General features: G+C 40.3%; 1 protein-coding gene across 4 annotated transcripts in view; it reads right to left on the reverse strand.

Annotated features, from left to right (window-relative positions):
• The window catches only part of dgkg (diacylglycerol kinase, gamma), a 136824-nt gene that overhangs the window by 48043 nt on the left and 61534 nt on the right, over positions 1–27247 (reverse strand). For all 4 annotated transcript variants that reach the window (XM_078262570.1, XM_078262569.1, XM_078262568.1 and 1 more), the window contains 3 exons: positions 25569–25654; positions 21085–21174; positions 15403–15563 (listed from right to left, as the gene is read on the reverse strand). In XM_078262570.1, the coding sequence (XP_078118696.1) occupies positions 15403–15563; positions 21085–21174; positions 25569–25654 (337 nt within the window). The remainder of the gene's footprint in view (positions 1–15402; positions 15564–21084; positions 21175–25568; positions 25655–27247) is intronic.

The raw sequence follows: 27247 nt of genomic DNA on the forward strand, positions 1-27247 counted from the left end.
TGGATTTCAGTGCTCTGCAACTCTACATCGAAGCCCAATGAAGCAAGGGAAAGCCTCAGATGGCCCAGTCTTAGTGCAGCTATGAAAAGCAAATATTTTGAGGGGTAAATAAAGGAAAACATCAAACGTTAGTGTTCTCATATTCCATTGTGACTGTCTTTTGCATCGAAGAGTTACTTCTCTTTTCAATCCCCAGGCTGACTTAACATACGTCCTAAAGCTAAAATGATTAGATGATCAATCAGTTCGAATAAGTGCAATCGCAAAAATGCCAAACATTCTCTGGTTCCAGCTTCTCCAATGCGATGATTTGCTGCTTTCCTTTGTCGTATAGTAAACTTAGTCAAATCTTTGGACTGTTAGTTGGAGAAAAGAAGAAAACAGAGGATGTCTGGGAAATTTAGGAAAATAATCGACAAAAACATCGGAGAAAAGAGAAAAAACGTTGTAAAAGTGACAAAGGTGTCGAATAAGACGATCAAAACGTTTCTGACCCAGAAAAAGTTGCACTGTCGACGGGAAGACAACACGAGGGTTAAGTTGGATGACAGCGTAAAATACTAAGAAGAATGGAGCTTTGACTTATGACACAAAGCAGCGTTGAACGAAAGGTCACAAGTTGATCCAGCTCAGGCCGGACCCTGCCCTCCTCTCCCCATGGTTTAACTCCTGACCTCTGGGGCAGAGGTGACTGTTAGCCCTGATCCGTCACAAGAGCAGCCTCAGTATGACCTCACTTACAGACAGACACAAACACCTCCGGGGGATCACGCTGTCACAACAGCATTATCAATGGTCTACATCTTAAGCCATGCAGGCTTCATTTGATTTTTCATTCATCACAGAAATGCTTGATGGTCACAAGAGCCTCGAATAATGTTACATTACAAAGGGTTTCACCTTTTAAAACCATTTACTTGCTCCATAATACTAAACTGTCACAAGTCAGATAATTCACAAAAATTTAGATTTAAAGCTCCATTCAGACATGCACCCCGTTACTTAATGTGTTGTCAATTTTACAACACCTCCAACATAGCTCCAGTCTGAAATGTACGCTGTTAAATTGACACTATGACTACACAGGGTTTCTACAGGTTTCAACAAGTCAAATTTAAGACTTTTAGGGCCATTATTAATAAATATAAGACCTATATCACACCATCAAAAACAAAGTCAGATGTCAGAGTCCGGAAACATCGTCTGCAACAATTCCCCCATTTCTTCATTGGCATTATAGGACTGGTGTCTGGATTGGCTGCAATATAAGTTGCATGTTGGTCTCATTTGTAGCCGTAATTAGAGTGTGGATCGGGCCGCATTTGTCTGTCCGAGCCCGGCCCGCGTCCGACAGAGCAGTAACCGAACCCGGCCCGAGCCCGACAGGCGTTAAGATATTTATGTCCGAGCCCGACACAGTTAAAATCTCGTTATTTGTTCTCGTACTAATGACACATACGTTTGTTTGTGTGTCAACAGATGAGCGTATCAGCGCACACGGGGCAACAAGCGCACGTTAACACAGGCGCGCACCTTCGTAATAAGCTGTTTTTTAAATTTAAAATGTTCAATGCCTTATCATGCTGATGTGACCGAGCCTGACCCGAATCCAAACATAATTTCTAAATATCTGTTCGAACCCGGCCCGGCTACCGTCAGGTCCCGACGGGCTCGGTTCGGGTATCCATCCTCTAGTCGTAATACAGTGAATTATATTTGGACTAGCGACTGAATGAACTACAACACCACAGAATAATAATTGAAAAAAACATGGGAACAATTTAATGAGCATTAGAGGTAGCGTTGCATTGACAAAGGAAAATGAAAAATGAAGCACAAGAATATCATGAACATCCTGCAAACTGCTTCACAGCACACACACGCGCACACACACAGACCAGTGCTCTGGACACTTGAGCTTTCAGTGGATGTGATCAATTAAACTGAGCAGCCTTCATTTGGCTGCAAGTTGAGTTTGACCAGAGCTGCTTCTTCTCCACTCAGGCCTGAGGATGTGCTCTGTCTTTCACAGATAAACAGCCACTGTACATATAAAATAATTTCAAGATGCATGGGCTTAGAGATTATATCGACTATACATCCGAGGAAGTGATATAGCTAACGTAGATGTACATGTGATGGAGATGGTACATGGCACCAGAGCATGGAGGATGGAAAGTGTCACTCTGTCGGTGGAGTCAGTAATGATGTTAACGTATGAAGGCCGAGTTAAGGACTGTTATTGTATAATTGCATCATCTGGCTCTGCTTAAAGTGCTTAACAGAGACAAGACGCATGACACAACCCGACGTACTTCCACCAGTTAATGCGTAAAGACGATAAGGACATGACATGATTATGGAATACCCAGAAAAATGAATTAACTGCTAAACTGTATAAAGAAAATGTATATATAACTCGTAATTGGCTACAGTTATCACAAAAAGCTATTGTCTGTGCGAAATCCATGTGGAGAGAGAAAATATTTAGTGAGTCTTGCTATACAAATACTTCATATTGATACAGGAATCAAATATGCAGTTCTCATGTGCAGCAATAAATCGTAAATCAGGGGGATGAATTAGCCTTCAAATTTAAGTAAGTGGTTTTTACAATTTAACTAATTGGGCCTCAATCAAGTTAACGTACTGTAATTTGATAGATGACACTATTATATAGTACCTTTCACACATGCATTGCAACCCTGAACTTATCCCACAGGAGCTGTATGTGAGAACGCAAATGTCTGAATCAGTTGGACCGGATAATATACAGACTTCCGCCTGCCAGCTGGCGCAAAACGGGAAGAATACAAACATCTTAAGGTGAAGACGAGTCATTTACACGAAGACAAAGAAAAAGTCCAACCTGTAGTCGGTAAAGGCCGACAGCAAAGAAGGCTCTACCCGGGAGCCATCCCTCGTCTAAACCAAACAGAGTATTTCCAGTAGGCGTGGGCTGGTATACGATTCTAACGGTACGATAACCTTCAGCAAAAATATCAAGGTTTCACCGTATTGCGGTATTGCAATTACAGCTTTAAAACTTTACTGTGAACTTTACTGTCTACACTGCACTATATTTCTTGTCCTGTCTATGCACCACCTGTCTATAACTGGTCTATACTTTGTATATCGCATTGCACTTTTCTGCTCTTTTTGTACTTCTGGTTGGACGCAAACTGCATTTCGTTGTCTTTGTACTTGTACTCTGCACAATGACAAAGTTGAATCTGATCTAATATGTATTTTTTTTTTTTAAATGTCTGGGTAAAAAAAAACATTGCACACTGGCAGGAAGACAGGTTAGTAAACTGCACTTTCTGTCCTTGACCACGCATAAAAAAAACCAACAGCGTATACATTAGGAATGGTATGACAGAACATTTTAGTGGTTTTTAAATCTTGACTTTTTTAAACTGTGGCATACCTTAAAACCGGTAACCGGCCCATGCCTAATTTCCAGTCCGTGTTGTGTGCTACATGTAAAAAAGGGAAACTTCAGGCTACGTCAATACCTCGGACCTTGGAGTTTATACGTGGAAACAGCATCAGCCACTAAGCTTAAGTTCAAGTGCTTTATTTTCTGAGGTCTCTCTCAAGTATCCACCAATCCTCTCCCGATTAACTCACGGCTCATTTGTTTGTTTTTTAAAGATTATTTTTTGGGCATTTTAGGCCTTTATTTCTATAGGACAGCTTAGACTTGAAAGGGGAGGGCGAGGGGGAAATGACATGCAGCAAAAGGCCCCAGGTTGGAGTCAAACCCGCGGGCACCGCGTTGAGGAGTAAACCTTTATATATGGTTGCCCGCTCTACCAGGTGAGCTAACCAGGCACCCAACTCGCAGCTCATTTTAAGAAAAGCTCTAATACAGTACACTTTCATACACAATTATTACCGTCAGCATACGTTTTACAGCTGGAGATACGAGTATTCTGCTCATGCTCAAACTACTACCCATATTTTGTACATTTCATAATGAAAAAAAGAAAAACGTTGAACGTGAAAGTGGTACACAGCCTAAAAATAAATATCAGTAAATATAAATGACACAATGTGATATTTTTAAACTCCATGCTAATATTACCAACCTGGCTCGTCACTAGGTGCTAAGCTGCTAACAGGATGTAGCAGGAAAATGAGCAAGCTGCTGTTTAAGAGGCAACAAGTATTTTGTGTCATGCGTTTCCACTTTCCTGGAAGTGTATGTGACCTATGCTTTATTTCATTTCATAATAAAACTGGGGCCTCATAGTCAGATAACTGATCTGTTATAGCCTTTGTGTGTGTGTGTGTGTGTGTGTGTGTGTGTGTGTGTGTGTGTTAGTAAAAGAAGTATGTATTCACACCAAAGTCAAGCATCATGCAACTCTGAAGGGGAAACACATCTGTGTTGGCAGCCTGGCACCCTGCCTGCCTGTGCAGGTGTTTCAACACTCTGCAACAAGGAGAACGGAAGGTTGTGACAAGACAGGTGGACATGTGCAATTAAACGCGTCCTCACTTGTCAACCTCAGTACCATCCACTGGTGCTATACATGCCCCCCCCGCGCTTGAAAACCTTCTGTTTTATGACCAAATGCTCTTATACAGCGGCAGTCAATGAGGTGCATACAGTAACAAATACATAGAATACATACGAATTACAGTGCAATACTATACGTAGCTATATGTACGAATGGTTCATGAGAACGACCTGACCGGCCTGCTGCAATGCACTTCCTAAACCAGACTCTGCGATCTCACAGCATCGGCAAATATGAGATCTTAAAATAGAGCTGCATCTGCTGCTTTAACTGGCAGAGAATTTGATACTGGAACCCGGGGACTGAGGAGCCATCTCAGGTGAAGACACATGAGACTAACGTTGCCCCCAGAGCTTAAACTAAAAAGCTGATTCTCATGGCAAGGTTATTCGTCATAACAACAAGCATGCAATGCAAACTTTTTTTATAGTTTGCCTGAGGAGGCTTGTCAAGTGTGAACAAAACAGGGAGTTATGTTTTCACTGATTTTGAAACAATGTGGGCATCGAATCCAGCACAGCATGTGGATCAGGGCCAGCCAATGACACAAAGTGGCTTCCCAAAACATGACGGGCTGTTTGATGTCACTAAATCTGCTCTCTGTCCTCTGCTGCAGGCAATCACTGACCAGTACCACTTTTATGCATTCTGTCCCCCATGAAAAATCTGGCTGTAACAATATGTGACATTTGCCTTCGCCTATAGTTGCCTGTGTGATGAAGGTTGTTTTGATCTTGCCGTTTGAAGTTTTGCACATGGTGCGTGGGGGCAAGAGGAGGTGCTATTAGATGGGTGATGTGAAAAGTAGGAAGGGGAAAGAGAGAGACAAACAACGAAAAAACAACAAAAACGCTGGCTGGAAAATGTCACCTCAGTGGGACCCACAGCAGAGAAATAGGTTGTCAGTCCCCCCCCCCTATTTTGTTTCACTGGCCTCTGGTAAGGGGCTTGGTTAGCTCAAAGAGAAATGTCATAGCCAGCCTCAAATCTCTAATATCCTATTATTATGTTATACCAGGAGCTCAGGTTAGCATGCACGATATAGAGCAAGCTAAACATGCACTGTCTATGATTTTAAGAGGGTTTATACTTTCCTGCCAAGAAAAAAAAGAAAGATAAATGAAAAGTTTGGCATTATAAAAATACTAATATAGATACTAAACCAAACCTTTGACTGTAGGGGTGTCTCATAATTTTGACTCATTTATATTTATCATGCATGCTTATTTTTAATGTTTTTTAGTTTTTTCCTGTCATAACTGGGCTTTCATTTGTTATGAATACAGCTTTGAGTATTGTATTTTAAAAGTGTTATGTTATAAAAAATGTTATTGAACAGCACTTTTACTTTATTAAAGTGGCCACTTTATGCTCATTATCAGGTTCATAATTGTATTTAGAGGTTGTACCAGAATAGGTTTACATGGTTTAATTTTCAAAAACACCATATTTTTGTTGTACTGCACATTGCTGCAGCTCCTCTTTTCACCCTGTGTTCAGGTCTCTGTTTTAGCTACAGAATGAGACCTCTCACTTCTGTAACATTTTTGTTGGCAGTTGCACATGCGTAGTAGCTAGGTAAGATCACATCATCTAGCTAGCTGTTTGTTTCTACAACTTCAATAGTACAAGGCAGGATTAGCCGGGAGACTTCTTCTAAACGAGGGCGCACTTCCAACTTTGCGTGGAATACCTGCAGAACAGGGACATGTAAGTAGTTTTTAGCATGTTACGGTAGGCACCTCGTTTCGGCTAGTGACGTAAAAAGCCGTGCCGATTTTGAACAGCTCACCCGGAGACTGAAGGCAGGACACATTCAGAAACCGTATCTCTCTCAAAACAGCATGGATGTTTGTATGCGTGTGGAAGCACCAGAGACATAAAATAACACCCCAAATCCCAGAAAAAGTGATTTCTTCATAATATGGGCACTTTAAAAAATGTTTCCACTCTTCCCATCCATGTTGCTGTTGTTTGTCTATGTCAAAACAAAAGCTAACTGGTGCTTATAATGTTTTTTTTCAGTCTGTGAAAGAAAGCAACTGTATGTAATGCATGAAAGAATAAAGATGGGTATTGATGTTGCTAATTTAGTTATGAATATTTAATGTTATAGAGACAACACGTATGTCGGTGAGATGAAACATCGGAGAGATTCAGTCAGACCCAGACTCTGATGAGTCTGTTGTGCACCAAAGTCGGCGACTAGCTGACACATCAGAATGGTTAGTGTAGTTAGCATTTTATGTTTCTGCTCTGTGCTGGAGCTTTCAGGTTTCCTTTCCGGCTTTTGCATATTAGACAGCGATTGGCTTTCGAATCTGTGACGTGCCAAATCAAGCTTTCACTGGGTACAATTGAATCTCAGATTTCAGGGAAGTGCACAGACATCTCCCCCTTCAGGAGAGGGATGTAATAACACCTCTCTTGTGACAAACTATGCACAGATACAAGTCGGTATAGCCAGGGTCAGACATTTCAAGGGACATAAACTCAGGAAAAACAGAGTCCACAGAGTGGAGGGGGACTTTAAGGTTTGAAGCCCAGTTTTCAGAGGCTTTAAAGACTTTTAATGTGCTTGTGCGTACACATGTTTAACCACGTATGTGTGTTATGAGCGCCGCTCCTCTTGTCTTTAAGACCAGCCAGGTGTCACTCAGCACGGTCATTCATTACCGTGGTAACCTGGCCTGAACCTGGCAGGCGCTTATTTCCTGTCACTGATACTTCCCCTGACCTTCAGTCTGTGCCAGCACTACTTCATCACACACACACATGCACACACGCACGCCACAAACACACACACACACACACACACACACTCACACACACACACACACGTTTGTTTCACTATCTTTGTGGGGACCCGTCATTGACATAATGCATTCCCTAGCCCCTTACCCTAACCTTAACCATCACAACTAAATGCCTAACCTTAACCCTTACCCTCACCCTAACCATAACCTAATTCTAACCCTAATCCTAAAACCAAGTCTTAACCCTCAAACAGACCTTTAACCTTGTGGGTTCCAGCATTTTGGCCCCACAAAGCTGTTGGGACCCCACAAGTCCTCCCGGTTTTTGGACCCCACGAATATAGTAAAACAAGAACACACACACACACACACACACACACACACACACGCGCACACACACACAATTTTATATGCAAACTTTCTGTTCCTTGTTGCTTTGCCTGTTCAAACACTAAGACTCTGTTCAGGACAGCGTTACATTTAATAGGGCCTTTGTCTCAGTACACTTACTTACAAAACTAACAAAACCATGAACAATTCTGATCTGATGAAGTGACCTGGTGGGTTAGGGTAAACACTTGCCAACCATTGCACAGATCTAAGTTTAGCACCACTCAGCAGTTCCTCCCGTTTGTCCAAGTGCTCAATAAAAGACATGCAATCCCTTTACGTTAATCTGATGGCAATTTAACATGTTGGTCTCATGTCTGAAGAAGACCTTGGAACATTTCCGTATGCTTTGAACACGGCACAAGAGGAGATTCTTCTCATATAGATCAGTCTTAAAAAAAACTATTTTTCCCCCTCATTGGCAGAGAGCTTAAAACAATATTCAACAGTAATAATCTCACAAATAGCTTCTCCCTATAATTCTAATTTACATTTATTCCAGCTGCAGGCTGAATAAATGAATATTCAGCAAAACAATTTACATACAGCATGTTAGCATCATTCAGTGCTTCTTCTTCTTCTTTACTGATGGGAGTTTATAAAACAGGCAGCAGTGGATTCCCTGTGAGAAGCGGGGCCGACACGAATAACAAAAAGCCATCACTTTACTAGATAGATGAAGTGAACAATGTAACATAGTCCATGTCTAAAAACACCACCTCTACAATGGAGAACCAGGTGAGAGATACTCACATATCCTCGGCCTGGATTTATCAAGTGTCTCACAGTGAGTTCAGACATGCAGCTGGAAAGAAGCCAGCTGTCTCCAGTCTCTTGCTGAATCTGTAGCCTTTGGCAATATTTTATTTTTGAGCACGTCATTTACATAAACTGCCCTGTTTGGGCTGTTGGGTTTCTGACATAGCTGTGTTTTTAGCGTTACTCCTGGACAATATTTTTCAACAGGTCCTCCAAACCATACGACGATATGGGTCGTTTGTTCCCTACCCTCTAATGGGACCCACAGGAGCGGTTTCATAAAATAGCGTCCCTAGCGGTGGTGGATATTAAGGGAGTGCAAAAAAAACAACATCGATTCACATTCGTATCGCGATTCAAGCTCTATTTCATTTTTTAATTGTATGTCTACTGCAATCACATGGGAAAAGTAACTACGTTTACATACTGTGAATCGTTTCTTTAAATCGAGAATCGATTTTGAATCGAATCTTGAGCCTAAAACTCGATTCAGAATTGAATCGTGACATTTTCTGAATCGTGCACTCCTAGCGGATATACAACCTCATATCTAAACCAGAGAACGTCGGTCATGGTTTTTGAGCATAAAGGTCACGATTTCAAACATGTTGGTAACTTTGTGAAAGGATCACAGTTTGGTTATGTTTATGCACCTAAGCTTAGTTAAGTTTAGAGCGAACAGTCTCATAATTTGCAGATCCAGTGTGTAACGTGTTTAGTTGTTCATTATCAAAATCTGTTTTGCCCGTTCACAAACTTGTCATTTTTCATGAATATTTACCACCACCATAAATTCCAAGTATTCCTTTTGGCTTGAAATTTTACATTTGCGTTTGCATGAACTGGGGTAGACGCTCCATATTCATGCTCCATCTTGAAATACGTTAGCCGGTAAGGGACATACAGGACATACTGCTCCGCCTTTCCTGTTTTCTCTATCACATGATAAACTCACAGGTGCTGCTAATGCTGCTAATGGGTATCGTAGCTTCCCGGCCCCGGCAAGTTTAAAGACAGAAACATGGAGGACCACACATATTCAAAATCCAAATTTCAGGAACAGGAGTCTTCTTCTTCGCCCAGGAAAAGAAAAAGGATATGGAAAAGAGCAAGAGACTGGCGTCATCTGAAAAAAGCGTAAAGGCTACCATAGCTGTGATACGTACTTTGAACTGCGTGGTGCGAGAAAGTTGATTGCGATATATGATCTCAACGCTAGATGGGAGAAATTCCCACACATTGGACCTTTAAACTAAGACTTTTCGTCTGAATTGTGTGACAATAAGTGAAAGTTCCAGAACACACACTAAACCTCAAACTCTGAGATTGATAGAAGAACAATCCAACTGAAATCCTGCACTAGGATTCAAGAGGGCTGCAGTGAACTGCATTAACCTCTTCATGTTAGTCGCCGTGGTGCAGCTTCTGCCAATCAGACGAACGAAGCAGCTCGCGACTTATATGTCCATCAGAAGAGGCACAGGGTCGTCTTCACCCTCCTGGCTAACGGCACAGCCAGGGATTGCGGTGCACATTAGGAATTGGCCATTAAGACTAGGAAGCATCTTGCCAGGCATGCACATTCAAGTAAATGCACATACAGTACGAATTTACACCTGCGCACCCATCCACAGAAACTCCTGCACACCGACACGCGCTGCAGAGGGATCAGCTTCCTCACTGCAACATGAGGTGACCTCTTTAATGGCTGCTGACATGGTGTGATTTCCTTCTCTCAAATTCTTTCCAGGCTGCAGGTCAAGTGGAAGCACTTTAAGAACCGACACCGACCTGTATGCGTCCACAGATGCTTAAACCCACCGCCGTTATTTGTAAATGAAATGTTTTTCTTAATTCAACAGAAAGGATGTTTAAAAACAAACGCTTTAAAAGTATTATTTTAGTATCTGCAACTAAATCAATACTGACATACCATTTTAAAACAAGGAAAATAGCTGTAACTGTATCTGTACCTATCATGTAACTGGTGAAGCTATAAAATGCAGCAGTATAGAATTATATGGAGCCACATGAGGCTAAAAAAAGGAGGCAGAGGCTTCACACATATTCGTTTGGCTCTCCTAAGGGCACTTTCAGAAGAAAGAAAGCGATCTGGCGATTCGCCATGGGTTGTGCGGCGGTGGGAGTGTCACTTAAATGGCCCAATTTCTGAAATGTCCTGCTGTGTTGCTTAACCCCCCCCCCCCCAATGCAGCACAAGTAGACTTTATATTTCACAATTATTGTTTTCCGTCAGACCGTTTATAGATTTCAACATTTCTGACCGTACTTGAAAGCAGCTTCATTTTACAAGCTGGAGCATGTTGCAGGAAACAGTCAGCTGTTACCGCAACTTTGTGTTTTTTTTACCCTCACAGTGTTTAAAAACGTTCTTGTGGCAGCAATAGAGGCAGTGATGTTCCCTGTTTCTTGTACGGGACTCTCACACCGCTAGTGATGGTCAAATGAAGCTTTGTGAACCATTTTCTTTATTTTCTGAGCTCACTAGATGGCGCTCTCTGTTCAAGGTTAAAGCAATGGCAATTCAGTGCGATTTCAACCCTTTGTTGACGAGAGAGCCCCATCTAGTGGGCTCTGAAAAAAGAGAAAATGGTTCACGAAGCTTCACACTACACAACCGCCTTAAAACAGACTGCCAAGTCTGATCACCGGTTACATGATTGGCCACTGCAGCGTGATGCCGGGTTGCATTTCTCCAAAAGTTGAATCCGTCTCAAGTTTTTGCTGCAGCCTGCTGCGTTTTCTTCTGGCTCTCCCCTACGGCCCCCGCCGCCACTGCCTTATCGCACTACCCACATTGAAAATGAATGAAAAGACCTCGTTTTTGCCGGACCATCTGACGACTGCCGCAGTGTGTGTGAATGCAGCCTATTGCCAGCCCCTTACATTGAGCCCACTGCTTTTACAGCCAGTTGCTCCTGCTAATGGCTGGACCTATTAAATACTCATCTTTTAGAAGGACTTTTAATATGTTTAAAGCTATTTTCCAAATACCAGAATATTTGTAAACTTCTTTTTTGGCCCTGGGGATCCATAAAATCTTATCTAATCTAAAAATATGGGAATAGATTGAAACAGAATTCACTTCTGATTTACAGTTCTGAGTGCCTTGGCTGAGCCAACCACATGCTCCACACTGTGTCATCCACAATTAAGTCGGTGAGATAAAGGACAGATGACTGTGCAAGCTTTCAGATTCGGCCTTGCCAGCCTCCCGTCTCCACAGCAACCAAATCCTGAGCAGCAAGGTCTGTGATGGGGTGGCAGGAAATGCAAACCCTGTATGGTTAGTAAACCAAATTTGAGGGTTACTAATGGCTACCTCATTGGCGTGAGTCAGAGATCGGTTTGCTCAGGTGTCGTGTGCTGCCAGATACTCAGCCATCTGTCACTGTGGCTCTCGAAAAGGTTCAGCGATTTGTCGCTTTGTTTAACGGCCGTGAAACATCGTGGCGTTGTCACAACCCGAGGAAAACAGACGCAGCTTCACACATCAAAAGGCTAAAGCTGGTGTTATTCTATTATTTTGCTCAAAGTCTAGTTTTCATTTTAATTTCAGTTCATTAAAAAGGTTTTTTTCAAGACTAGTTTTAGTTTTTAGTTTAGTTTTCGTGAACTATTATAACCTTGGTGTTTACACTGACATACTGTATGCAGATATCAGTTGGGGGGCAGTTACATAACATCCCTGTGGTTCATCCTCTTCTTGCCAAAATCCCTTTAACGTCTAGCTGCGCACATATGTCCTCTTCACTCATATGCCACTTCTGTTTATTTATGGCCATATGTACTGTATATCTAATGAGTTTGACTGATATTTTTAGTCATCAGCTTAATGGTGCTTAAATGTTTAAAAAAATAATAATTTTATGTTTTAAAAAAGAAATCAGATGGCACCTACTTTCTGATATGGTGATGATTCATCTCGAAGTTTGGCAAAACACTGAGTTTAACAGCCTGAAATATACCAGGCTGTTCTCATGAACCATTCATACACACAGCTATGAAAAGTAATGCACTGTAATTTGTATGTATTCCACGTATTTATTACTGTATACTCCACATTGACTGCTGCTGTATAAGACCACGAAGATCCGCATAGGGACGAGGTCGGGGTGGATGGTTGGGTCCTAAAACACAGTGAAGAAGTTAAGGGGAAAACACAAGACTTTCACCCAGGAAACAGGCGTTTGTGTCCTGGGAGTACTACGACTGGTGTTTTAACCCAAAACACAACACTTTTTTTTCATTTTGGTGTCTAAATATGACTGTTTAAATGACCTTCACCTTTTGTCGGCTAAACTTAACTGCAACGGCTGCTGGAAGGACCGTCCCCTCCCGGTGCTCTGTATCCGGCTCACAGTCACCTTTTCTCGGGTAAATTTAACTGTAAAGACCACGTAAGCGGTCGTCACGTGACCAGACAGCGGTCGCTGTAATTTCGTAGGATATCATATGAATTCTGCATACGTTTTCGTACGATACCATTCAAACCCATTCATGAGAATGCTTTGAATATACCATGTGCTTCTAATTACAAGTTTGATACGATGACATTTATTTGCTGTGCTGGTAGACGAGTAAGGCAGTGTTCACACTTGGCATATTTTTTAAGGCTGCCAGCGTCTTACATTATGAGTAAACCGGGTTTTCAAAAAAAGTCCTAAGTGTAGCGGATTAGCAAGAACTGTCGTTTCCATAACTACAAAAACAAATGGAGAAAGATAGACTTGTGCTCGTGGCGGAGCACAGCAAGTTATATGATATGAGCGGGAGCTCACTGTTCAGGGAACTCGTTTTGTTTTATCTAACGTTAGTAGCACCGCTCCTTCTCTCTGTTCATTCTCTAGGAAGGGAATAAAGTAGAGTCTGTAAAGACTATAAGCTAATGACACTGTTTGGAATTAATTTCAATAACGACACACACACACACACACACACACACACACACACACACACACACACACACACACACACACACACACACACGTGTGTATGTATGTAGCCTCACATTCATTCTTATGAGTCCAAAACAATGCAGGAGTGGTAAAGTCATGGCTGCCATTTTTCCATAAAGAAATACCAAAGCCATACCTTTCACTGACGTGCAGTGTAGAGTGCAGACACATCCATTATTTGACAACACTTAAGCTAAATCAGCAGAGCTGCACTGTTTTTACTTCAGGCCTTGTTTGTCATCTCTGTATTAACGTCCCTGAGCTTTTATACTTGTACCTCCATCAGGACAAGTTAAAAAGGTTGCCAAGCAACTGGGACCTGGCAGCATGTTTCTTGCCTCCAATTAAAAGAGGAAACCTGCCCAAGAGGGAGCAGAAAGTCACTAATGAATCTACTAATTGCTTGTGTCCATAAAGACCAGGTAATCTTTGTCACCGTGTTGTTATTGTTGCAACTTTGTCTCAGTCAGACAATTTGGGGGCAGGAGTTTTCTAAATATTGTATATTTGCTTATGGTTCCACTTTACATTCAGATGAACTTGTCATTGTCATCATTACAAACTTAATTGTCCCTTTTTCCTGCACCGAATCACATGGATGTTTTTGATGTTTTTGTTTTAGTGTGATACCAAATTGGATTTCAGACATGTTTAAATGTAATTGGACCAGAACATTTTGTCATAGTTACTAATACTAATATATATAAACTAATATCCTTGTAATGCCTTATAATTGGATGATTATGCTATTTTTTATGCGTCTTAAGTTCTTTAAGAAGCATATCTAGTAACAAGGGCTGTCAATCGATTAAAATATGTAATCGCAATTAATCAATCACATTTTTTATCTGTTCCAAATGTACTTTAAAAAGAGGATATTTTTACAGTTTTTTTTTCTTTTCTTTTTTTCTTATCAACATGGGAGCAGACACATATGCTTGCCTTATGCAAATGTTTTCTATTATTGCAACAATCCAAAGCAATGACAAATACTGACTAGAATATTCTCCAGAATAACCTCAAAGGTACTGTGTGCTCAAAAAATATGATGAAAGCATAATATGGCAAACTCAAGCCCATCAAGCAACAACAGATGGGCACATATGACCACATGACATTATCCAGCGTGGCCTGCTTTTGGCGAGGAGGAGGAGGAGGGTTCTCTGTATCAGCCGTATACTTGGTATCTGAGACTTGACTTGAATGAGTGCAGGGTGGGAAATTTTAGCAGCCACTTATATTTTTTACCAGCTACTTTTTCCAGAATTCAAATTTATAAAAGAAAGTGCACTAGCATATTTTGAATTGCTTCAATACATTATTTTGTATTATTAATACATATTTTATTAATATAGGCAAATAAAAAGTGATGTGAAAAAAAAGCCTGTGAGACCATGGAAAAATTGTCTTTGGTCAATTTAGAATTCTCATTCAGTCCAACTGTGCCGATTGCATTGAGCAGATAGCCTTTATTGCCACACTCTGCTCCTGGGGTCCCGTCTTCGCTAGCTGTATGGCAGTGCACTTGATATGAGACTTGGATGACTCGTGGTCTTTTATTGCCTCTAATTTAAGGTTAGTTGTTCCTCAAACAAATTGTTTGCATTTTCTGACGGCGCGTAGGTTCGACAGTAAGTACAGTGCATGGACTGGTCGTCGGGAAGGTAGGCTAACCATTCCCTCGTTTTCCCTTTGTCATCAATGCGCCACTTGTTCGAAAAGTACCTTCTCTTTTTCTTTACTTCACCCTCAACAGTTTGTACATTCATAGCTACTGCTGAATCCGTGGCGGCGCCACATTTTTTTAACCGGTAATTTTCCTTTCGTCTGTACCTCAGCTCAGCTGTGTCACGGACTAGCGCTGAAAACAATTCAAATGAGTTACTTGATCAAAAGTGCATTATTGTTGGCATTAAAAGGAATTTGTGTTAACTTGTTATTATCGCGTTCATTTTATATTAGGTTACGTTATATGTTCAGTTTCCTTACCACTCCAATAGAGAAGTAGTTGTTGATGATGCTGTAGGGGACAGGGTCTCCCTTCTCCTCCTTGTCGTCAGGGACGATGTCTATGTTCCAGCGGTCCAGCACCCCCTCTGTGCTGTGCTCGATGTCCCGGAGAAACTTCAGCAAGCTGCCGCCCTCGTAACCTGCCGAGAACCGCCAGAGACGAAGGTGCAATTAGTAAAATACAAGCAAATGCACAGATCTTTTTTTTCCTGCCGAGATTCTGCTGAAAGAGAGAATCCCCCCTTAATAAACATACATGAACATACAACAAACAATATGAAATAACACATGAGAAGGAGGCTTTAATCATCGGTCCTGACTATACATTAACAAAATTATTATTTCACCCAATCCATATGTAAAGCCCTACATTTAACTGGCGGGATGGTGGGTTATATGGGATGAAACATAAAACACAATGGCACTGATTATGCTGCCATTTCATAGAGAACGCCGCCCTCACCACCTCCGAACCTACAACACGGCCCATCCTGACAGCACCCCAGGGAGCCCTCTGGTTTTGCTCTGCAGCTGACAGCAGCCTGCTTCAACAGCCAGGCATTTTAATAGCGATCTGAGGCGGAAGAGCATTCCAAGGGTGTCACGAGGGCGGGAGCCATTAATGAGTACCATCATACTGGGAGCATCATGTGTGAAATGTAGACATGTTTGCATATTTTGACATACTAGTACTCTCACGGTATAATAGCAATTTCAGAGGGAACAATTTATTTTCACCTTACATCATACAGGATGTGTGCACATGTATCACACACATTTATCAGACACCGAGGAGCCCTTGAATAGTTTCCAATCAAATCAACAGATGACAACATGAGACTTAAAGTGCTCATATTATGCTTTTTGGCTTTTTCCCTTTTCTTTATTGTGTTATATATCTTTTTTGTGCACATTATAGGTTTACAAAGTGAAATCGTCCAAAGTCCACCCCAAAGAGACTTACCATCTCCAATAGAAAACACTGTTCACAAACTGCTCCAAACAGCTCTATTCAGTAGTCCAGCCTTTACTTCTGTGATGAACGTGTATCTCTTTGTAACACGTTATAATGCTCACCTAGCTGCTAGCATGGCACGCCCTCATACTCTGCAACTGACTAGCTAGCAGTACTTACCTAGGTACTGAGCATGTGTGACTCCCAACAAAGATGGAACAGAAGTGAGATGCCTCACTCTGTAGCTAAAACAGAGAGCTCAACACACAGGGTGAAAAGAGGAGCTGCAGCAATGTGTAGTACAACAAATATATGCTGTTTTTTGAAAATGAAACCATGTAAACCATAATCTGATATAACCTCTTATTACAATTATGAACCTGAAAATGACCATAATATGAGCACTTTAAGGAGTAACTTTTGTCACAGCCATGAACTCAAACATCTCAACAACTCCATTATGACTAGACTAAGAGTCGACAGCCTACAGCTCTGTGAGGCTTTCGCGCAGAGGTGCACAGAGCTAAAAGGAGACTGTCCTCCGCTGAAAAAAAAGCTCCCACAGGTCATAGGTCGTTTGTTCAAGCTGGGCGATATGGAGAAAATAAAATATCACAATATTTTTGACCAAATACATGGATATCGATATTGCAGGCCATATTGTAGGGTTAACTATTGGGGCAGCCACATCTGGCTGTAAATGTTTTGCCTGATGTGTTTATGATTGTGGTTGACTTTGAGGGATTTTGCTCTTGTTTTATGTTTTTAGTGGTTTTGTGTATTTTGTGTTTGTATGTATGTGTGGTTGTACTGCTGCCTGTCTTGGCCAGGACACTATTGAAAAAAAGATTTTTAATCTCAATGAGTCTCTGGTTAAATAAAGGTTAATAAATAAATTTAACAAAATATTTACACAATGAGATTTTTGATAAATAACCATCAATGACATGGATATAATAACTTAGTGGGTAAAGGGAAGGCAAATATTAAAACAGCTAGAACAGTCTCCTAAATTCAGAAAATCTCTTCAAAAAATCTCTTCACTGTAATGTAGCCTTTAAAACCAGGAAAAGACAACACTTGTGTCATATTGTGATATCCAAAATGTAAGATGATATCTAGCCTCATATATCTATATCATCTCGATATATTGCCCAGGCCTATAACTCAGGTTAACGTTTTTAGTGGCGGAGCCCTCTAGTGGCTGTAGTAATTGTTATGGGAGCAAAGTAGTAAGGTGAGGAAGTCTAACAGTGCCAAGTTCCACGTAAGGAGGCCGGTTGGGGTGGTGGATGGGTCAAACAAACACAGGACTTTCACCCAGGAAACTAGGGTTAAAAAATATAAGTAAACGGAAACTTTACAAGACAAACGGAACTACGTCACTTTCTGCGCCACCTGAAGTTAAGTAACATAACAGATGATTTAACCATGATCTTTTTCTAAACTTAATTTGGTAGTTTTAGTGCCTAAACATAACTGTAACCTTTTTTCACAACGTTAACGTGTTTGAAACCTATCTATCTATCTATCTATCTATCTATCGATCTATCTATCTATCTCTCTCTCTCTCTCTCTGGGCTGAACGATGAATCATTTTCAAATCGAAATTTGAAAGAATGCGATTAGCTTATTGGGAAGACCGCGATTAATCAAATGTGCAATATTTAGTTGAATGTTTGGAGTAACATTTGGTTTAACATTTTTGTTTTTTTTATAAGATAAGATTGTTTACAGAAATGTCCTATTTTCAGTGGATTTTTCATTTATTTTGAATTACTTTATTTAACATGATGGTAGAAGGTGTATATACACTCACCTAAAGGATTATTAGGAACACCCTACTAATACCGTGTTTGACCCCGTTTCGCCTTCAGAACTGCCTTAATTCTTCGTGGCATTGATTGAACAAGGTGCTGGAAGCATTCTTTAGAAATGTTGGCCCATATTGATAGGATAGCATCTTGCAGTTGATGGAGATTTGTGGGATGCACATCCAGGGCACGAAGCTCCCGTTCCACCACATCCCAAAGATGTTCTATTGGGTTGAGATCTGGTGACTGTGGGGGACATTTTAGCACAGTGAACTCATTGTCATGTTCAAGAAACCAATTTGAAATGATTCGAGCTTTGTGACATGGTGCATTATCCTGCTGGAAGTAGCCATCAGAGGATGGGTACATGGTGGTCATAAAAGGATGGACAAGGTCAGAACAATGCTCAGGTAGGCTGTGGCATTTAAACAATGCCCAATTGCTACTAAGGGGCCTAAAGTGTGCCAAGAAAACATTCCCCACACCATTACACCACCACCACCAGCCTGCCTAGTGGTAAGAAGGCATGACGGATCAATGTTCTCATTCTGTTTACGCCAAATTCTGACTCAGAACAGAAATTGAGACTCATCAGACCAGGCGACATGTTTACAGTCTTCAACTGTCCAATTTTGGTGAGCTGGTGCAAATTGTAGCCTCATTTTCCTATTTTTAGTGGAGATGAGTGGTACCCGGTGGGGTCTTCTGCTGATGTAGCCCATCCGCCTCAAGGTTGTTCGTGTTGTGGCTTCACAACTGCTTTGCTGCATACCTCGGTTGTAATGAATCAAAGTTGATCTTCTATCAGCTGGAATCAGTCGGCCCATTCTCCTCTGACCTCTAGCAACAACAAGGCATTTTCGCCCCCCAGGACTGCAGCATACTGGATGTTTTTCCTTTTTCAGGAAAAAGCGGCCGGAAACAACACCACCTACGGTGAGTTGTTCAAAACCTTCCTTTTTAGTAAACTCTGGGTACACAAACAATGTTGCCAATGCTTTCGTTAATTGGTGATACTTGGAGCAAAGTTTCATGTTGTGTCGAGCCTTCTTAGTGTTTTAAAAATAGCTATTTTATTTATTCTATTTTAATTGCATTAACGAGAAATCTTACAGGTGTTCCTAATAATCCTTTAGGTGAGTGTATAATATATATTATGTAGACACTGCTATTGAACTGAGGCATATCAGAAGTTTCAGTTTACAGGAAAGTACTGATATTTTTTATTGGAATAGTTTTTGTATTATTATAACTTTGGCGATAAATGTTCTATATTTGACTGTTCAATGTTCCATGCTTATTAAAAGAAAAACACGTATTGCTGGCAATTGATATGTATGTTCTCATCCTTGCATAAGAATATAGAGCAGTTTTGATGGTGTCTCATGTTATAATGCTCCATGACATGTTTTATCTGTTACATAGTGAATATTGAACTTAAGCTAAACTTTTTTTTAAATCGCATATCGAATCGTAATCGCAATATCTGGCAGACAAATCACAATTAGATTTTTTCCCCCAAATCGTTCAGCCCTAGTGTCTGTCTGTCTGTCTGTCTGTCTGTCTGTCTATCTATCTAGCCTGTTAACAATGGCTGCAAAGACTCCAGCTCTTGCGTCAATCAGAAAATCCCAAAGCCGCCCCCCAGACCTGGCAGTCATAAGCCTGGGTAAGTGCTCTGCTGGTCCTCCAAGCAGCAACAATCAAGCCGTCATAACCAACCATTCTAATTACTGGCCCAAACTACTGCAACAAATCAATGGTGCTTTGCATATTAACCGTTTTTAATTTGACACATAAAAGCTCCTACCTTCCTCTTCGCATCTTTCATTTCCCAAAAACATGAACACACATGCCTGCCTTTTGTATTCTAGTGTGTACTGAGACCCTTCCTGAAACCACCGCCATTCTCTAAGCATTAACAGAGTGTGAACAGACTGTTTAGACTGCTATCAGGTCAATCAACTACAAATGTTATGCCCGGTCTGTCTTTAATTAACCTTAACAGATGATCTGATATCTTTTTCTTTTCCCTGAAATATTGGGAGGACAACTAGAAATCTATAAATGAATGTTTCATCCCTTTAAATAGCTTTAAGGCACAAAAAAAAACATCTTATTCTACACTGACAGTATCATATTTACTTTGCTTTTTTTAAGGTCCTAATTGAATGTGATGTTTCCACTGTATGAAACATTCAACCCACTACTAAATGTGTTTATGATCGCATCATTCCATCAAATGGTACTATTCTAGATGTCTTGTGCATTATTATACACACATTTCCACAAACTTCAGCCAGAAACATTTGGTATCTTTGTAAACTTTAGAATCTCCACTAAGATAGGAAATAAAGTTATGTGAATTTGAACAATGTTTGGCTGCACAGCATTAGTTTGTAATAACTGGGCCATCATTTAAATATGAGTTACCGTCTATGTATTATCTACTAGATGGTTTAAAACTTAAATCAGATCCCATGGCACATAACGCTGTTGGGCAGAAACCTTTTATCTCCATATTTTGTAATCCAAATGGTTTTACAAAAATGTAAACAGTAAGGAGGCGATTTCGTTCGTCTAAAGTAGTTGAATAAAATGTTTTTAAATTATTTCATTTCTTGAAAAACAATGGTTTTGGGCACATACGTTTTTCACCCGAAAGCGACGATATGTGAAGAGTGAGAGAGTGTATTCTGAGGCACTAAACAACACTGTGGTAAAGCATTCAAATTTGACTGGCTTTTGCTGCTCTAGGTTGGTTTTATGTTTACGTTTTTTAAGTTTCAGAAATGTCTAAGCAGGGATGAAATCACTCTGAACGAATTACACAAAACAAACACACACACACACACACACACACACACACAGATGATTAAGTGATTGCCTCACCTCCTCCCCAGCGTATGCAGCGAGCCAGGTCATTCCCCGTGCCCAGAGGGAGGATGGCCACTGGAGGGTGCCTGGCAAAGTTGGCCTTATCTGCAAAGGCAAAGACAAACAGATCAATCTTATATTTGGTTAGTTGTAAAGTTCTTGAAACAACTGTTTCTAGGACAACTTGGGGGCTTATTTTTGTCCCTTCCGCCATTGTGTCATTGGTTATAACAGCATTATAATAAGATAATTGCAGCGATCAGAGAACATGGCAAAATTACTACAACAAAGCCTACTGGAGAAGGAAATGCAAAATAGTATGTCGCAAAAGTCATAGTATAGTATGTCGGAAAAATCATTGTATAGTATTTAAAAAAAGACATAATATAGTATGTTAAGACACAGTTGCAGGTTTATTTAGGAATCTAAATTCCTCTGGAGAATGCAGGCATCGATCCTGCTACCTCTCGCTCTCGCTTCCTGTATCCCGTCAACTTTGCTAAAGTAAGCCCAAAGTAAGCCCACATTAGCCAATCATAAATAATGTGATTGTTTTGTTTTAGCTGTATGAATGGTACCCATGTTGTGACAAACAAGCGTTCTACCATTTGAGCCAATTCCCCTACATATTAACAATGACTGTGTAGCTCCGTAACATCATAACTAGTAACATTATGCTTTTTTTGACACGCTATACTATGTTTTATCACTTTTTTGATATACTATACTATGACTTTTCTCAACATATTATACTATGACTTTTTTATCACTTGTTTGACATAGTGCACTATGACTTCTGTCAGAGGATCAGACAGGATGCAACCAAGACATCTTTTTAGCCATGTGACAGCCCTTGGCCAGTCCTCCCAGGCTATTTAACCCTGCATGCCCCGAGACCAGTGTGGTCTCAGTGTTTCCTTGACCGAGCACCATCATGATCTCATTGTGTTTAGTTATTTCCTTTGTTAGCTACTGACAACATGCGCCACACATTCTTCGCTGCATCCATACACTCTCATACATCACTGATACTGACAACCACACCTCATCGCTCTTCCTGTTTACATTTTTCTTTAAAAAATGTCACTTCATTATTGTTAAGTTGACTGTGCATCTCCCTGTTTTGTTGTGGCCTGTGAGCCAGTCGTAACACTATATTATTAGTGGGAATGCTGATTCAGCAGCATTCCAACTATTGTTATTCGGTTCTTTCTTTTTTCTTATTATTCCGTACGTTTTTTGGCTCTCCGTAACTTCTGCATACGTTCAGCTATTAAAACCATTCAACTTTTAAAATGTTCAGCTCTTTCAGCTAACGATGGGACTTCTTCAACTTCTTTTTCTACTATTTATACTTTTTTAAATATTAAGCTTTTAAACATTTTATGTTAACATTAAAATCAATGAGAGCAAGCTTCAAATCCTTCAAATCCTCTTCTGCTTCAAAATGTATCGCCTCCTACATTCTTTCACCTACAGAAGTGATTCAAACTTTAAACCATTCACAAAATATTCAGGTATTCGGGGTGTGCTCAGTGTTTTGATATCTTTTTACAGTTTTTGTAAAAAAGGTATTTAAGTTTAGTGTACATTTCAGGAAATTTCATCGATTAAACAGAGTGTTTATGTAGCTTCTTAGAGTGAGTGATGTCACAGATTAGAGTGTGGAGCTTCGAAAAAAGTATCTTTGTCCTTGCTCTATAAACTGCTCTCACACCCACAATTTTTACTTGTCATACACAATGTATACATCAAAACGTAGGTATTGTTGTCTAGTTTCAGCCAATCTGCTCAGTTATGCGATATGACATACTTTTGGCTCGGTGAGCTTCCAAATGACAAGAATTCCACATCTTCCTCCATTCGCTGCCCTGTTTAACATTCTCCACATTTCTGAGCAAAACGCAGAGCAAACCACTTTTTTAAATCGCTGATATGCCCACATTTTTAAGTTTATCAACATAAATTTTATATGGATGTGTTCATAAAGGCCTTGTCATGGTCACGATTACATCATTTCACTGATACCCCTTATCGTTTTAGCAGTCTGAGCCTTTATTTGAGAGCTTGCTCTGTGTGTTTGAATAGCTCCAGTGTGGCACAGCTGACAGTTTCAGCAGGTGACACAGTCGTTAACCTGATTAAAGATGAAAGAGATCTCATCACAGACTTCAAAGGATGTTTTCACTGGTCATACGTTACCATGACAACACTTTGTTGAATTGAATACTACAGGCAGTAATATTAGTCTATATATTAGTCTATATATTTTGCGTTCCACTTCTGTCTGTCTCTGTCTGTCTCTCTCTGTCTCTGTCTGTCTCTGTCTGTCTGTGTCTCTCTGTCTGTCTCTGTCTGTCTCTGTCTGTCTCTGTCTCTCTGTCTCTGTCTGTCTCTCTGTCTGTCTCTGTCTGTCTCTGTCTCTCTCTGTCTGTCTCTGTCTCTCTCTGTCTGTCTGTCTGTCTGTCTGTCTCTCTCTGTCTCTGTCTGTCTCTGTTTCTCCCTGTCTCTGTCTGTCTGTTTCTGTTTCTCCCTGTCTCTGTCTCTCTCTGTCTCTCTGTCTGTCTGTCTCTGTCTGTTTCTGTTTCTCCCTGTCTCTGTCTCTCTCTCTGTCTGTCCCTGTGTTTGTTTCTCTCTGTCTCGGTCTGTCTGTCTCTGTTTGTTTGTCTGTCTCTGTCTGTCTGTCTGTCTGTCTGTTTCTGTTTCTTGTTTTTCTTCCCTCTTCCGTACTTTTTTTGGCTCTCCGTAACTTCTGCATACGTTCAGCTATTAAAACCATTCAACTTTTAAAATGTTCAGCTCTTTCAGCTAATGATAGGACTTCTTCAACTTTTTTAAAAATTTCAAGTAATTCATTTCAACTTTCATCTTTGACAGTATTACAGTTCATCTTCCAGTAACAATGTATTTTAGCTCTTCACTTATTTAGGTAATGCGGTTTAGCTTCCAACTCTGACAATTTTCCAGATGTTTCAGCAATGCAATGCATTTGAGCTTTAAGATTTTACATACAATTTGTTTCACATTTCTGCATTTGTGAGTCATTATCAGTTAGAAAATATACTCAGACCTCACAATGTTCTACATCTTTTCCAATCCTTACAATTTCCCCTTTTTTGAAAAATCGGTCTCTGAATAGCTGCAGCGTGCCACAGGTGACATATTAACAGCAGGTGTGGTAATAACAGATCAAAGAAAGGCTTTATTAGAGCTGAAGGAACACCACTCAGCTATACAGATGATAGCATAGTGGATATGGTGCATGCCTTTGGTGTGGGAGATCTGGGTTTAAATCCCACTGTGGTACATCTGTCAATGTGTCCCTGACCAAGATGTTATTTCACTTTTTCAACTATTCTCACTACTTCAACTTATTCTTTACGGATTTAAGCTATTCAACCAGTTTAGCTTTAGCAATTCAGCTATTCATGTTTTATTTTGTCTCTCTGTAACTTCTGCATACATTCAGCTATTAAAACCATTCAACTTTTAAAATGTTCAGCTCTTTCAGCTAATGATAGGACTTCTTTTTTCTACTATTTATACTTTTTTAAATATTAAGAAATTTTCAGGTAATTCAGTTCAACTTTCATCTTTGACAGTATTACAGTTCATCTTCCAGCTTTTCTAACAATGTATTTTAGCTCTTCACTTATTTCGGTAATGCAGTTTAGCTTCCATCTCTGACAATTTTCCAGATTTTTCAGCAGTGCGGTGCAATGCATTTGGGCTTTAAGATTTTTCATACAATTTGTTTCATATTTCTGCATATGTGAGTCATCAGTTAGAAAATATACTCAGACCTGACAATGTTCTACATATTTTGTCATTTTTCAACTTTTAAAGCCAACAATTCAGTTTAGCGTCAACTTTTAACTTTTTAATGAAATTCATACTTATTAAAACGATTTCCACTTTTTCAACTACTCTCACTAACTCAACTTCTTCTTACGGATTTAAGCTATTCATCCAGTTTAGCTTTAGCAATTCAGCTATTCAGCATTCCCACGCATTTTCTGCAGAAAACGCATTTTCTAGTTTCTTTTTTTGTATCACTTTTTTTGACATAGTATACTATGACTTCTGTCAGATAATCAGACAGGATTCAGCCTAGACAACTTTTTAGCCATGTTTCATGTGTCTACCACTTTATTTTGAAGTAAAACCAAACGTGAGTACAGTGTAATGCTGTTAATAATCCCTCATTGCACAGTAAAACTTTGTGTTAAGGATTACGGCAAATACGGCCGGTAAAAGTTGAGCCAGAAAGTCTGCCTATAAACTGTGATGGATGCTTATGATGGACAGTTTGGGTAAAAACTTTAACCATTGTTTTCTCTGTCAAAAAGGTTTTGCCAATTGGATGGTTTGTTTACAAGATCTCAGTCATTCACTTGATGAGTACAATGGTATCATAACCTCTAGAAACCATGGCCCAAACTATGAACATAAGATCCAAGTGGTAACCATAGGTCATTTTGTTATTAGAATCTGTGTACCTATACAGTCGAGGATCCAGCCCACAGTGCCGTCACCTCCGCAAGCAAGCACCCGGAAATCAGGAACATCATGGAAAAAGTTGAGCCTAAAAGACAACAGAAGATTCAATAGGTTTAACCGACACATGCAGAATGACTGTATTGTTTGGTCTTTTTCTACACAAGGCTCCTCAATCTCAATGCCAGCGTGTATTACAGGTGATAATCCTTAGATTGGATTTCAGAACAGTTGAGACAGGGACTTAAAGCTCTGAATGATTTAATGGCATGAGCTAAAAGGCTGATGGGCAGAGAGACAGAGAGAGAGAGAGAAAAAAAAAAGATAGAAGGTTTAATCAATGTGTGCCCTCTCCAGCTGTGTTCACTCCACTCCTCTCCCTAGAAACCAGTCACAGAGTGCGTGCCCTTCAAAGGGACCTTTAATGTGCGTTGGGACAAAGGTGTCGACAGTAGCTTTCATCTCTTTCCATCATGAGACAGCTGCATACAGGGCACAGACCCCTTTCACACCGACCACCTGGTCCTGCTCAGTAACAGCACATATACCCTCTAAACCAGGTCTGCACCTCAGAATAAAAATAATGTGGTGTTGTACAGCGAATACTTATTCAGTGTAGCGATTTGCTCTGGTGATGTGGTGGCACTTACACGATGACAGGCTCCCTCAACATTAACACAACTTAAAGGTGCAGTAGGTAAGACTTATAAAACTAACTTTCTGTCGTATTTGCTGAAACTGACCCTATGTTTCAGTAGAACTACATGAAGCAGGTCATTTTAAAAAGAAAAAGTCAGCTCCTCTGGCACCACCTACAGCCTGTAGGAAAAGGGGGGAGGGACTGATAAGTTGTCGATGTTAAAATTTTTTGGCTAAGTCCTTGATCTTCACAATCCTACCTACAAATATGGCAATATTGGTTTAGTTTCCTGTAAATAGATCCAATGAAAAGACCAAAACAAACAATGATTTGATCCTTTTACGTAGCCAAAGTATGTATCTCATTGATACATCGCATTCCTCTTTACCATGGAGCTCCATCTTTGTCCAAAAACTATTAAAAACATCAATGAGGTACCAGGTTTGACTTGGAGACATGTTTCTTCATTACGATGAAAAATTTGACACTGTAGTTTAGTCAATGCGCTCTACAATCTGGCTGCTGCCGAAATACTCAGCACCAAATCCATAACTGAAAAACAAACGCACTGTTTAAGTCATGGTTACTAAAAAAGTACAGTGCCCGGCTGTTTCAGGAAATTTCAGAGCCTTGAACGACTGGCTTTAGCCTCCTGATTCATTAAAATGAGACCAGTCCGCAGCGTCGTTCAGCAGAAAAGTTTAACCTGGCTCAACTTTTTCCGTACCACAATGGAACATCATTCGGCAAGGCGCTTTGTTAGGCGATTATTATTGGGAACGCCATTAATCAGTTCACCTTGCAATTACCGCAATGAAAGATAAAACAGTTGCAACCGTGATAACGCTCAGAGTTTTAAATCTCAACGCTGTACTTCATAATGCTGTACTTCATACTGATCGATAAATGATCAAACCTGCTTTCTGGAACAGATCTCACTTGTTCCTGAAACAACAATATCGGCAGCCTTATTCCTTTAAAGATGAGGTAAGTAAGACTTCTACAACTAACTTTCTGTCATATTTGCTGAAAACTGACCCT

This window comes from Sander vitreus, chromosome 11, assembly GCF_031162955.1.
Source record: "Sander vitreus isolate 19-12246 chromosome 11, sanVit1, whole genome shotgun sequence".
In the NCBI taxonomy this organism is placed as follows: Eukaryota; Metazoa; Chordata; class Actinopteri; order Perciformes; family Percidae; genus Sander; species Sander vitreus.